This window comes from Sus scrofa, chromosome 8 (genome assembly GCF_054392235.1).
Source record: "Sus scrofa isolate SSC_HxYL_T2T_F1_AM1 chromosome 8, Sscrofa_HxYL_maternal_Yorkshire_Landrace_v2.0, whole genome shotgun sequence".
Taxonomy (NCBI): domain Eukaryota; kingdom Metazoa; phylum Chordata; class Mammalia; order Artiodactyla; family Suidae; genus Sus; species Sus scrofa.
The window spans coordinates 73,463,748-73,478,183 of NC_139390.1; the positions used below are offsets into that span (position 1 = coordinate 73,463,748).

Below are 14,436 nucleotides of genomic sequence, written 5' to 3' on the forward strand. Positions count from 1 at the left end.
AATGACATTACTAAAATTATGGGAATCCATATACCACTTAGATGATTAGGAAAGGGGTTATTAGTTAAGTCATTGTCTGAAACCCACTGAATCACTGGTCCTTTTGAAAAATGATTGGTCCTCCTTTTCTAAAGATGGGGTTTTTAAATTTAAGAGAAGTTCCAAGCAGCAGAGTTGAAAGATCAAAAGGACACAGACCCTGAATGAATCTAGATTTCTCTTCATAGGTAAAGGAGTGAGGTAAGATATCAAATCTTTGCTTTCAGAATTTTAACAGAAATTAGTCAAGCTTTCAGAATAAACTACCAAGATCACCCTAAATGCATGTGTAGGTCAGTGATTTGAGCTAGGGTAGGAGTTTTCACATCTGGAGGACTATATTTCCATCAGTTACACTACAAATCAAAATTACAGTTTTACTTATAACATCTTTCCTTGAATTAGAAAAAGTTTGACTCAGTTGCTATAGTTTTAATATATTTTAATGTTATCATAGTTTTAAACAGAAACTATCTGGTACTGATCTGGTCAGATCTGTATTGTAGTATTCTTACCACTTTGTAAAATAGAAAATAAAATTGTCTTCATGATAAGGACATAGTTCACTGATCCCAATCAGGGGCCTCTCATGGTCCAAAAGACCCACTCCCTTCAATGTAGAACCACACAAAGAATTAGGCCGTGTTGTTCATAAATTTATTCAACTACATCGTATGCCACTGAATGAGTAATCTGGGCAAGCTAAAAGGACAAGGAAACGATTTCAGTTTTTATAAACAGCTGCTCTGAGAAAAAGAATGAGTTCTGTTACAGATATGAATAAATGTACCTTTTTACTTTAAATCCCATAAGTAAAGACTGTAGAATTCACCCAACTACTCTTCTGATTGAACAATACCAAGTAATTATTGTTATGGTTTTTACGTAGAAAGTTTTTTTTTAAAGTTAAGGTTCACAACTTATCTTTTAGATGTTTCATCTGAAAATGAAAACTATGATCCTTCTTGGGATACTGGGAGCCACAATGTCAGCTCCGGTAAGTGAACTCATGATACAATTGAAATCATTGTGCAAAACGCCTAACAAATCCCTCCTTTGACCATTTCTGTTTCTGTTTGTTTGCTTAGCTTATTCCACAGCGCCTTATGTCTGCAAGCAACAGCAATGAGGTTAGTTTAGATACTTAAATAATGTCACCTAGCTTTTTTATTTGTTTGTTTTCTGGAAACACAGTAGGGAAGAGATAAAAGCCTTTTGTTGATTTATCATGCAATTCTACCTACTAGCTCTTTATATTGGAAGGCATTTCCAAAGTTCTTGTTTGTTTTGTATGCCAAGTTGTTTCTAGAATATTATTTTGCCTCCCTTGCTTGATTGCAAGTTCTTTATAAGAAGACAGATCCTTGTATACTTTTCATTCTAACAGCACCTAATATGGTGTACATAGGTGTTTAAGAGCATAAAATGACTGGAGTTCCTGTGTGGCACAGTGGGTTAAGGATCCAGCCTTGTCACTGCAGTGGCTCAGGTCACTGCTGTGGTGTGGGTTTGATCCTTAGCCTTGGGAACTTCTACCTCTCACATATGTGGCCACAAATAAATACATAAATATATAAATAAAATGACTAAGTAAACCACTGAGATGGGCTAAAGTTGTGCAATTTTATATACAGCGTGGGAGAGGTAGTTAAATCCTAACCTCTAATCACTGTAATTCAGTATAAGCTTAGTGAGAAAAAAATCTCACCTGAAACAGGAAACCATCAGCAGCCAGCTCTGACTTGTTCTGTATTTGTAGTAAACATCATTCTTAATAGTTTTAACATGTGTAGTCATCATGTTTTCATGTTATCTTTCTTTCTTTAGTTACTTCTGAATCTTAATAATGCTCAGCTTCAACCATTGCAGCTACAGGTAACCTCGACCTCAGTAATTATTTCAAGAATGTTTTTCTACTGTTCATTTCCCGGGGTACTTGGTATGAGAACAAAATGTTTTCTATTTCCACTTCTGAAATCTCAACTCTTAAAGTTATGAACTTGTCCCAAAGTTCTAATGATCATTTGTTTAAAGATTAAAGTTAAAAACTCTAATCTGATTAAAATTTATTTATTGAGAACTTAGTATATGCCAGGCACAGATTCTCACAACTCTGAGATAGGTAAATTAACCATTTTACACAAAGTCATACTCAGCTAGTTGGTTTAAAGAAAAAAACAAACAAAACCGAAACCAGTCTGGCATCTGTAGAAACTGTACCCCTTATCCATTTCATTCTGCCCCACATTTCTCATTATGACCATTGGGAATTTAGCATCGTTCATGCTGTTTGCAGGACTCATAATGTGCCAGGGTGCTGTCCTTTTTTCTAACAGTAATGGAAATATAGAGATTGTTTACATTTTGTGTCTTTCTTGCTCAGGACTGCTTTTAAATTCTTTCTGAAAAGAAAGAGAAATGCCTCCTTCCTTCCTTTTGTATCCTCCCAGGGCCCATGGATACCCCCTTTCCCTGTGATTCTACAGCAGAGGCAGCAGCAGGCTCAAATCCCAGGACTCTCCCAATTCTCTTTGGCAAATCTAGACTGGTTTGCTGGACTGGTCCCAAACCAGAGAGCCTTCCCAGGACAGGTCAGCTTTGCTCAAGTCACTGAGGCAAGACAGCTGGACCCCTCACAGCCTCAGACATCACCACAGACCCAACAGGGCCCTAATTACGTAAGTCGGATCTCTTCCATCTTGTTACCCCGAGGAGAGAGAATGTGAAAACGAATATGAATTCATTTTAAAATAAGACAGGAGTTATTGAGCAAGAATTCTTTCGCATAATATGTTTCTGCCATCACTGGAAATGCTTTCTGATTTTTGACATGAAAAGTGTCATTTAAATTTTCTATTTTGGGATCATAGTCACAAAACCAAGGTGTTGAAATATGTCTTGGAAAAGATAACCAGGGAAATTTCATCTTTAAAAAAAAAGGGTAAATTGCATTAATGTTGGTACCGATCATAGATGACATTTTGTCATCATAGAAGACTGCTAATATAAATTATATGGCTAGGTCTAAAGAAAACAGCTTTGGAATATTAAATTAAAAAGCCAAGTATAACTTCTTTATAATTCATTTTTTTTGGCAGGTTATGCCCTCTTTGCTCTCCTTCAAAATGCCTCCAGAGCAAGGACAGGTAAATGAAAAGAATACCATCATTTCCATATAGAGATGGCTGTATATACTCGCTGCCGAATGCTTTCTTTTGTATTTGCAACTCTTTATATTTCATATTTGTATATTATCCATACAAGGCTATTACTGTCTGGATACCACCATCTGGCATCAGTTTGTTAATGTTAGGCTCACTTAATAGCTTCTAAAGAAAGGCTAGCTGAGACTGTCCAAGAAGCCCGAGTTTCCAGGACATTCCTGAGTTGGGACTTAAGGAGCTCACCAAGCCCTAGATAGCATCTTCATCCTCTGCACGTAAAGTGCTGACATTGAGAACAACTCTGGAGAAATATGATGGGCTAACTTTGCCCAACCCTAAATTCTGTCTCAGAGGAAGATACATTAAATTGATGAAATATGATATGATTAAGAGAGTTATAAAATTTTTCTCAAAACACTTCCAGGTTTTTGTATGTTTTCAATTTAACTCCATATCACCATCAAATGGTGATGATTTCCATCCAATAAGAGAATCTTTAAAAAAATGAATGCAAGCTATTAGAGTCATTAAAGTAATATAGAAAACCCTCTCAACATTAGGCTAATTAATTTTATAATAACCTGGTTTCAGAAAAATTAGGGATATAGATAAATTTTATTATTCACCAGAATATTGACCATTTCATTAAAAAGTTATACCACTTGGCTCTAGTGTAATCCATAATTATGTGATTTTCTCCACCCAATTACAAAACAAAGTATCTCTAGACATTATCTCATTCTATGCCATAGCATTTAGAGAGTTAGATACCTGACAAGTGAAATTACTTCATCTTAAAGATCAAGAAACTGAGTCTTAAAAAGATCAAGTTCCCAACCCTAATGAAAATAATTGTTGAGTTAGAATATAATTCTTGACCATTCCTTTAACCACTAAACCAGTAGCTCTCCACCTTGGCTTTGCATTTGAATCTCTGGTGATGATTTTGAAAATTACAAATGCCTGGACCCTGCCCATACCCTATGAATCAAAACCCCATGAGTAGATCACAAATATGATTATCTGTTAAAAAGTTCCATTGGTGGTTTTGATTCTTAGCCATAATTAAGAACCACTGCACAAAATATACCTCTTTTCAAACCATGGTTATGGTTTTTTAACTCTTATATTCTATATAATCTCATATTTAATTATACAAGGAAACAAAAGAGAATATGAAACTCTATACATGTACAATGATTCCCATTTTCTATAAACATATATGCATATAGAAACACACAGATATAAGTAGAAGCCAATACATGATAATGTGGCTAGGGAAATTGCAGGTGATTCTACTTGCTCCTTGTCTATTTCTGGATTTTCCAAATATTCTACAATGCATATGGATTGTTTTATTTATTTATTTATTTATTTATTTATTTTGTCTTTTTGCCATTTCTTGAGCCACTCCCGTGGCATATGGAGGCTCCCAGGCTAGGAGTCGAATCGGAGCTGTAGCTGCTGGCCTACGTCAGAGCCACAGCCACACAGCAACTTGGGATCTGAGCCGCATCTGCGACCTCCACCACAGCTCACAGCAATGTCAGATCCTTAACCCACTGAGCAAGGTCAGGGATCGAACCCACAACCTCATGGTTCCTAGTCAGATTCGTTAACCACTGAGCCACAATGGGAACTCCTGGTTTGTTTTAATAAAATGGTAATTACTAAAGGTAAAACATTTTTTTTTTTTTGGTCTTTTTTGTTGTTGTTGTTGTTGCTATTTCTTGGGCCGCTCCCGCGGCATATGGAGGTTCCCAGGCTAGGGGTTGAATCAGAGCTGTAGCCACCGGCCTACGCCAGAGCCACAGCAACGCGGGATCGAGCCACGTCTGCAACTTACACCATAGCTCACGGCAACGCCGGATCGTTAACCCACTGAGCAAAGGCAGGGACCGAACCCGCAACCTCATGGTTCCTAGTCGGATTTGTTAACCACTGTGCCACGACGGGAACTCCAATAAAACATTTTTCACTATTAGTTCATCATGACAGAATTTCTAATACCTTGTCCTACAGAATGAAGAGTTTCAAAAAATATTGGGGCTCTCTTCCTACACAGGTTCTCTTCCTGCACAGGCTCTCCTCCTCTTACATATTTTCAAAGTAATTTACGCATAACGTTTGTATATAAAGTCCAAGGTGCCCTTTTTAGTTTTAGTTGAATTCACTACTGGTTTTAGCTGAATTCACTACTTCCTGGAATATTTGACCAAGCAACCTTGAGGCAAAGTCCAGTGTTGGGTGCAATGGAAGTTTTTTTAAAAGTTGGGCAAGGACTGTTCTTTTGTTCATAAAACTGCTAAATATAAATCAGCTTTAATAATGTTGACACTAGAAGTTAGTTGTTGTTTTTTGTTTTTTTTTTTTAAAAAAAGGCCCGCACTGACCTAAAGAAAGCTCTTCTGTGCTTTAATGTTTACACATAGATGCTCCAATATTATCCAGTTTACATGCTCCTACCCTGGGAACAAGCTCAGCAAACAGCTGCACAGTCACCTCCGCAAACAGGACAGCAGCTCTTTGAGGAACAGGTACTACAAGTGTTTGAATTTAATCTGACTGGTTGCACCTAGAATAGAAAAGATAAGGTAAATTTTTAGAGAAGAGACTATCTGATTATACTTGGTGCAAAAACTGAACAGCTTGTATTGGTGGTCATAAAAGGATAGAGTGCTTTCTTTTAATGTGTTACTAATTTGTAAATATCCCCCAAGGCTGAATTTTTAAGAAAAGTCAGTGAACAGCCTTCAGTCAAATTGGAGGCCCAAAGGTGAATCATCCTGGAAAATGAAGTTTTCTAACTTTTAAAAATCTACCAGCATCCCTTTTGTCATACCTATGCATGGTTATTATTTTTTTTAAAATAGCTACCATGATAAAAGATACTTGTAATCACTGGATCTTGAGCTACAATTAAATAACTTGCAATAAATTTGTAGAATTATAATACAAATTCAGATGGCTCAAACATAACTAGAGTTTAGTTAGAATGGAAATTTTCTTAATTTTTCATCACTTAAAACTTGCCCCCCAAAAAAGAGAGTTCCCTGGTGGCCTAGTGTTGTCAATGTTGTGACAGAGGTTTGATCCCTGGTCCAGGAACTTCTGCATGCCAAAGGCATAGCCAAAATAAAAAATAAAGTAAAACTCAAAAAAATAAAACTTGCTAAACCAATTAGAGAAAACTGAAAACTATGCTTTAAATGATGGGTAGACGTACTTTCAATTAAGTCACATTAATTTAAAGAGAAAGGGAGGAGTTTTAACCTAGAAATCATATAGTGTTAAAAGGATGCCTGGTAATTTAACAGTAATTTTTACCACCTAGGACATAGAACCTTCAAAAAGTATTTAGTTAAATATGAAAACAAATAATTGAAAGTAATCATTGATCACATGATAAAAATCATCAGAACAAATCTAATGTCTTTTTCAAAATTCTGACAGATGCCATTCTATACTGAACTTGGATATGTTCCACAACAAGTAGAACCTGTAAGTGAATGCATGCTTTTCATTAAAAAAACATAATAATAACTTAACAGCAAGTATTGGAATGACTTCTCACAGGGCCTGGGCTTGTGTCAGGTGGTTTAAGGGAAGGTTCAAGGAGTGATGGCTCATTTTGAATTGAGTGTTCTCAAGAAGAGAGGATTGTCCTATGATTGGATAACTTACGGATTCTTACCTAGACAGCTAAGAAAAACAGAGTGAGGCAAAGGCTGTGATGGGTAAAGAGGCAGGAATTCTTCAGAGTAGCCAGGACCTACGGTTGCCTGGCATTTTCACACCTTGCACAGAGACCTTGCTCTAGACAAGAGTACAAAGTGGTATTTTGATTGCACGTCATCGTGCTCGGAGGCAATCCTGTTTGAGGCTGGTGTTCTGTAGGATTGCTAATGTGCAATAGAACACCAGGGCCCAGCAGAGAATGTCAGGCCAGCTCCTGACAACACAGAAGCAGAGAACTGGGGGGTCAGGCCAGGTTCTCAATGTCGGGAGCTGCTTATCTATTTCTCAAATCTAAATTATTATTTTCATTTTTAAGACACTGCTGAAGAAGCTGGGAAGGGTTTAACTGCCATAGGTGCAAAACAACTTATGTTATAGTTTAATAATTTAGATATTTTAATTGTTCAGGTTATGCCAGGAGGACAGCAGCAACCAGTCTTTGATCCCTTCCTAGGCACAGCTCCTGAAACTGCTGTGATGGTAAGTTTCTCTACTGCACTGCTAGCTACTGGAAATCAGCAACTGACAGCCCACAGGTCCCTGCTATTGTTCCTTTTAAAGGAAATGTTATTTTTATTCCATCAACAATTATTACCCCTTCCCTTGTAATCTTTTTCACTCAAGATTCAATTCACTCCAGTTCATCAAATATTTATTGAGGAGCTATATGCCTGACACTCTCCTCAGGTACACTCATTTAAAATCAGGTATTAAGAGACATCCATATTTGCTGGTATATATTCACAGTCTTTCTAAGGGATGGATTATAATTGAGAAAATTAATAAAGGTACTTGCTTCTCAAATTAAGTCCTTGCCTTGAATCTCAATCCTATCGCTTTATATGCTTTACAATTTTGACCTCAAGCTTGAACCTGTAACCACTTTGTTTCTTTCTCATCCTCTACAGACAGCAGAAGTGTTACCGTATTTTCAGAAAGAAATGATACAGTTTAAGCACAGCAATGGAGGAATTTTCATTCCTTCAACTTCACAAAAACCCAGCACAACAAATGTTTTCACTTCTACTGTAGACCCAACTATTACCCCAAAGGTCATGGAAAAGAAGGTAATCAAAGATTCATTTTAGTAAGAAATTGATGTCTAATAGAAAATATAAGGTTAGTGCTTAACTTATAGGCCTCATTCATGGAGTTAATGATATAATAGAATATACGGTCTTAACCTTGAATAAGAAGACCAATAATTGCTTACTGATTATCAATTTTCTGAAACATAATTTAATTTTGATTTAACAAGAGCTTTTTATGAATGTCCTTTTGTCCCTAGGCCAAGACTGATAGCCTAAAGGAACCGTAAGGCATTATCCTAATCATTCAGAATTTGGGGTAGGTATTTTTCAAGTACAATGATATACCTAAACGTAAAGAAAAAAAAATAATGATTACATAACTAATAAAAATGAAAAAAAAGTTAGTGCATGTATTTTCCTATGAAGTTAACAATAATTATGATACTCTAGCAATTTTTAAAAAATTAAAATAAATCTTTGAGGATCATGTCTATAAACCTGCCATAAACCTATGCCATAAACTTGGCATTAACTGAAAACACAAATAGTAAATATACTAGGTCCATGTAAAAGATGTTCTATAGACAGTATATACAAAGTTCACCCAAATCACCACTTTACTTTGCAAGTTTAAAGTTATAATAATGCTGCAGTGCATGTGCAATCTCTTTAAAAAAAAGAAAGAAAAGAAACTTGTATATAAAATAAAATTAGGGAGTTCCCGTCGTGGCTCAGTGGTTAACGAATCCGACTAGGAACCATGAGGTTGTGGGTTTGATCCCTGGCCTTGCTGAGTGGGTTAAGGATCCAGCGTTGCCATGAGCTGTGGTGTAGGTCGCAGAGGCAGCTCGGATCCCGCGTTGCTGTGGCTCTGGTGTAGGCTGGTGGCTACAGCTCCAATTAGACCCCTAGCCTGGGAACCTCCATATGCCATAGGTGTGGCCCTAGAAAAGACAAAAAGACAAAATAATAATAATAATAATAAAATAAATTTTTTTAAAGTTATAATAATGCCCGTATCTGTACTAGTTTGGAATGAAATAAAGCCTCAAAGAGATTTTTAAAAATTGTACAATCACATGGAAATTTAAAATGTCATGATTTTATATTGATTGCTGTCCTAATGGGCTTTTTTGGCTATGAAGCTAGTGGATGTTTGATTGAGTAGGTTGAGATGGCTCCAAAAAGTAAAAAAGTACGCACTAAAAAGCAAACAATTTGGCCTGAAAGGGAAAATTAAAAGGCAAAGATTCTTGAAATCTCCTTTCTGCTGCCTATGAGACTCTTCTGATTTCTGCTTCTATGAAAATGAATATTTAGCATTCTTCAGATTTTAAAAAAAGTCTAAAAATACAACCAGAAGTGAATAATGTGAGGATTCTTTAGAAAAGTCTCTTCTATAATAAAGTATTTTGTACCACGCAAGTCAATTTAATAAAAAAAAGTGATTTCGGTATATACGACCTTTACTCTGTGGGCACCAATGCCAGAAGAAGTAGTTTTCCATTTATTGTTAAGCAATTTACAAAATATCTAGGAAATTTTAAGAAAATGATCTCATGGTATTAAAATGCTATTCTATTTTATTTTTCAGAGAAAAAGATGCAGCTGTACCTTGCATATTATGTTAGGCTATTTGCTTCCTCAATGTTAATGTCAGTTCTTTGGAAAATACGTTTTGGATCTTCTCCTGAATTTATTTTTACTTAAAAATAGTATTATTCTCTTTAATGTCATAGAAAAGTAATGCAACGATTTAATTAGCCTTATCTTTACAAAATTGTATTTCTTTTCAAATATCCTCTCATTGCATGATCTGAAAAGTAACAACAAGATAAAGCTATTTTCACTGAATCAGTTGTACAATTACATTAATAAATGAAGGCTCTGGAAAATAGTGGCATCAGTGAAAATAAAGGTAACCTGTCTTTGGATTTATGAGTATGATGACTGAGACTGATGAACTAAAGTATGTGCTTAACTTTGACACATCACCTCATTATTCCCCCCAGGCCCATTCAGCTAGATTTCTTCTGATGCATTCCCCATTAAAATCAAAATTATTTGGTGGCAGATATCATAAAGTGCATGAACCCAATTTGACACAGCTACATGGAGAGAAAGCTGTCATCACTTAAATGGATGCATCTCCAGAAAGATGAATACTGGTTTGAGGCAACATCCTATACAAAATAGGGCATTGATTTTGGATTTCATTAGATGTGCCTTCCATCTGGCTTTGACCTATCAGCAAGTCGCCAGCTGAGTCTGAGTTTTCACAGGTGTAAAACAAAGATAACTGTGTCTATCTTTTCAAAAGACAACTATATCTATCTTTTCAAAATTTCTGAAAGGACAGCATAAATAGCACATGTTAAGATACCTGGATCATACAAAGTACAGCTGACACTTGAACAACATGAGTTTGAACTGTGGGGGTCCAGTTACACCCAGATTTTTTTCAATAAATTCCTACAACCATACTATACAATCTGCAATTGGTTGAATCTTTGAATATGTAACCATGGAGACAGAGTGCCAACTGTAAATTAATTAATTTATTTATTTATTTATTGTCTTTTTAGGGTTGCATCCATAGCATATGCAAGTTCCCAGACTAGGGGTCGAATAGGATCTACAGCTGCCAGCCTATGCCACAGCCACAGCAAAGGCAGATCCAAGCTGCGTCTGCGACCACAGCTCATGACAACACCAGATCCTTAACCCACTAAGCAAGGCCAGGAACTGAGCCTGCATCCTCATGGGTGCTAGTCAGATTCACTTCCACTGAGCCACAATGGAAAATCTCCGACTGTAACTTTATACACAGATTTTAAGTCTTTGCTCCTAACTCCCATCTTGTTTAAGAGTCAGCTGTACTCAGAAAATGTTAATATTCCCCTTTTCACTTGTGACTATGGAAGTTTTTCTTATTTTTTTCAGCTTTGTATCTTTCGGCTAAAATTTTAGCCAGAATTTTGGATAAAATTCTGTGAAAACAGAGAAAATCATATTCAATATACTTCACATATTTGTATGTAGATGTGTGTTGATGTGTAAACAAAAAAATGAATGAGTTAATGAATGAGTAAATAAAGAAATGATTATGTAATAGGTGGTTTCAGACATATTTGGTTAATATTTTAGACTTTAAAGTTGATCACAAATCCTACAATCATATCTTTTTCCACAATTTAGTAACGTTCTGACTCTGGAATCTGCTACTTACCCTACAGAAGAGTAACCCAAAAATCACCTATTCTACCCTAATCTTATACTTTATCCTTTTCCTCCTAAATTGGTGAGTTGAATGAAAGCAATTCTGCATAATTGACAGATCTCTCAATAACAGACATGACATAGGTAGTCAAAGAACCTGATGTCTGATAAATCGCAGGTATTCAGCACTTAGGAACTTTATGTCCCCAAATTCCAAAAGTTCATGAGGTCACTGAAAAATTGTCCAAGGTAATGCATGCTGAGCATTTAGAAAATATTCTTGAACACAGCAAGTACTCTACTTCTCTATTGGAGGAGGAGGAGAAAGGGGATGGTCAGAGACTGAAGAAGAAAGATGGGCACAACATAGCTGTTCTATCTGAGGGTACACTGAAGAGAAGCAGAGCTCAGGGAAAGCTGCCAAACTCTAAGAATCATGCTCTAATCATCAAGAGCTTGGCAATATCAGGGGTTACAGTAATAAATGCTTTGAAAATTACACAGATAATATAAATACAATATTAACATATAAAGTCATAAAATGGATAGGTTCTACATAAATAAAATGATGCAATGATAAACATTGAGAAACTAATTCAAGAATGAATATTTTGATAAAACATTAATATTAAGCTAAGCATGCCAAATTTCTTTCTTTGTTGCTGGCAATATTAAAAGGACCTTATTCTTTTGTGTGTGTGTGTGTCTTTTTAAGGCCACACCTGAGGCATATGGAGGTTCCCAGGCTAGGGGTCTAATGAGAGCTATAGTTGCCAGCCTACGCCAGAGCCACAGCAATGCCGAGCCACATCTGCGACCTACACCACAGCTCATGGCAACACCAGATCCTTAACCCACTGAGCAAGGCCAGGGATTGAACCTGAAACCTCATGGTTCCTAGTTGGATTCGTTTCCTCTGTGCCATGACGAGAACTCCTAAAAGGAAGGACCTTATTTGCACAGATGGCTTTACCAAATCCAATTTAGTGACTCAGCTTAAAAATCATTTCCCAAATCTCAGACTGTTCAGAATCCAATCTGTTTCAGGAAGATCTTAATTTGAAGATGTTAAGTTTTGGTAAGGTATTCTCGGGCAAAACCTTTGTTTGAAAACTCTAGTCACTATCAATGAAATATTCTATATTTTCACACTATTTTATAAAAGCTTTTAAATTCTGTAGTTTTTGTTACCAAAGTTAGAAAGACAAGAGTTCAGAGTTAATGGAAATTTCACTGGGATACAGGCAGAGAACTATGTTTTATGGGTCTGTTTGTTTTACCCCTGGCATCCCAATCTCCCCATCCCAGGCCAGTGAAGAAAGGCAAAGCCGAAAAACAGTCAATTCTGAACAAATTTGACCAGGAAAAATTCTATGTAGAGTAATTTCTCTAGAATCAGCTTTGCATATATTTGATAATCTTCACTTTAGCCTCAAAATTTTCCCTACCACCCTTCTCCACTGGGTGCTTCCTATCGAAATGTATTATAATAGCCTTAGTTCGAAACTGCTGTATAGAATTCATGCATGATCTCACCTCCAGTCCAGCATGTACAATCCATCATCATAGTCTAGCAACACTTTCAAATGTGTAGTTTAAGTGTGTAGTTTGATGAATCTACTTCAAATTTACATATACATATATATGCACATATACGTATAAACGTATATACCTTATAATCACCACTCCTATCAAGATACAGAACACTTATACCACTCAATCCTCCTTCACTTTTCCAGTCAATCTTGTCTCCTTATTTTCATGCCAAGCCACTACTTTAAAAAATAAAATTTCTCAGTTCCCATTGTGGCTCAGCAGGTTAAGGACCCAACATTTTCTCTGTGAGGATGTGAATTCAATCCCTGGCCTTGCTCAGTGGGTTAAGGGTACAGATCCAGCATTGCTGCAAGCTGTGAGGTCGCAGGCGCAGCTCAGATCTGTGTTGCTGTGGCTTTGGTGCAGGCTGGCAGCAGCAGCTCAGATTCAACCCCAGGCCTGGGAACTTACATATGCCATAGGTGCAGCCATTAAAAAAAGAAGAAAAAAAAAGAAAAAAAAGAAAAAAGAAACATAAAATTTCAACACGTATTAATTTTTCCTATTCTAGGACTTTATATACATTAAATCATACACTATGGATTATTTTGTGTCAGTTTCTTTTACTCCATGTTATGGCTTAGGTTGTATGTTACATTGTATGAATGTACCACAGTTTCTTTATCCACTTTTCTATTGAAGAACATTTAGTTGTTTCTAATTATTGACCATTAGGCATAAAGCTGCCACAAATATTCTTGTACCAGCCTTTTGTAAACTAACGTTTTCATTTCTTTTGAGTAAATACCATGAAGTGGAGATAAATCATAGGGTAGGTTTATTATATGTAACTGCTAAGTAGTTTCCCATGCGGCTGTAGCATTTTATACTCTGACCAGCAATGTGTCCCATTTCTAGTTCCTCGTCCTTCTGGCCAACATTTAGAATTGTCTTTAATTGTCTGATAAAGGAGTCCATCAATTCTACATTACACTTTAAAAAAAAGTTTGACTTCAGTAAATTTTTTGCTGAGTTTTCTACATATTTGATTTCCATTTTTTCTTTACTCTATGTACTTTGTGTTTAAATTGCACTTCTTTTCTAGTTTTTTTTAAGGCAAATATATGTAATAGAAGTCAGCAAACTTTTTTTTGAAAGGGGCAGACAGTAAATATTTTTGGCTCTGTGATCCATACAGTCTGTTGCAACTACCTAACTCAGGTGTTGTACAGTGAAAGCAGCCCCAGATAGTATGTCAAAGAATGGGTATGGCTGCTTTCCAGTAAAACTTTATTTAATAAAAAGGGGAGGGGGTAGATGTGACCCTTAAGTCTAGAACTTTCCAACCCACTGCTTAGCTCATTGATTCCAAACACTTTTTTTTTCAGCTATGCCCACAGCATGTAGAAGTTCTCAGGCCAGAGACTGAACCCCATACTACAGCAGTGACTCAAGCCACAGCAGTGACAATGTGGGATCCTTAACTTGCTGAGCTACCAGGGAACTCCCACTTCTTCTATTTTAATATAAGCCTTTAAAAGCTAAAAAAAAAAAAAAAAAAAAAAAAAAGTCTAATTATTCCTTTCTTTTTCAACTCATGGGTTAGTAAGAAACGTGCTGATAAATCTCTAAATGTTTAGGGGTTTTCAACGTATGTTACTGCTATCAATTTGTAATTAAGCCCATTTAAATCATATTCTCTATCATAT

At 36.2% G+C, this 14,436-nt stretch overlaps 1 protein-coding gene across 1 annotated transcript; it reads left to right on the plus strand.

The window, feature by feature from the left end:
• Positions 1 to 982: 982 nt before the first annotated feature.
• Positions 983 to 9,906, plus strand: ODAM (odontogenic, ameloblast associated). Its single transcript, NM_001078686.1, is given in 11 exon segments — positions 983 to 1,036; positions 1,128 to 1,169; positions 1,867 to 1,914; positions 2,490 to 2,717; positions 3,138 to 3,185; positions 5,636 to 5,740; positions 6,657 to 6,704; positions 7,350 to 7,421; positions 7,850 to 8,008; positions 8,230 to 8,288; positions 9,567 to 9,906. Coding segments are annotated over 10 exon segments (831 nt in total). The 5' UTR covers positions 983 to 985; the 3' UTR covers positions 8,260 to 8,288; positions 9,567 to 9,906.
• The last annotated feature ends 4,530 nt before the right edge of the window (positions 9,907 to 14,436 follow it).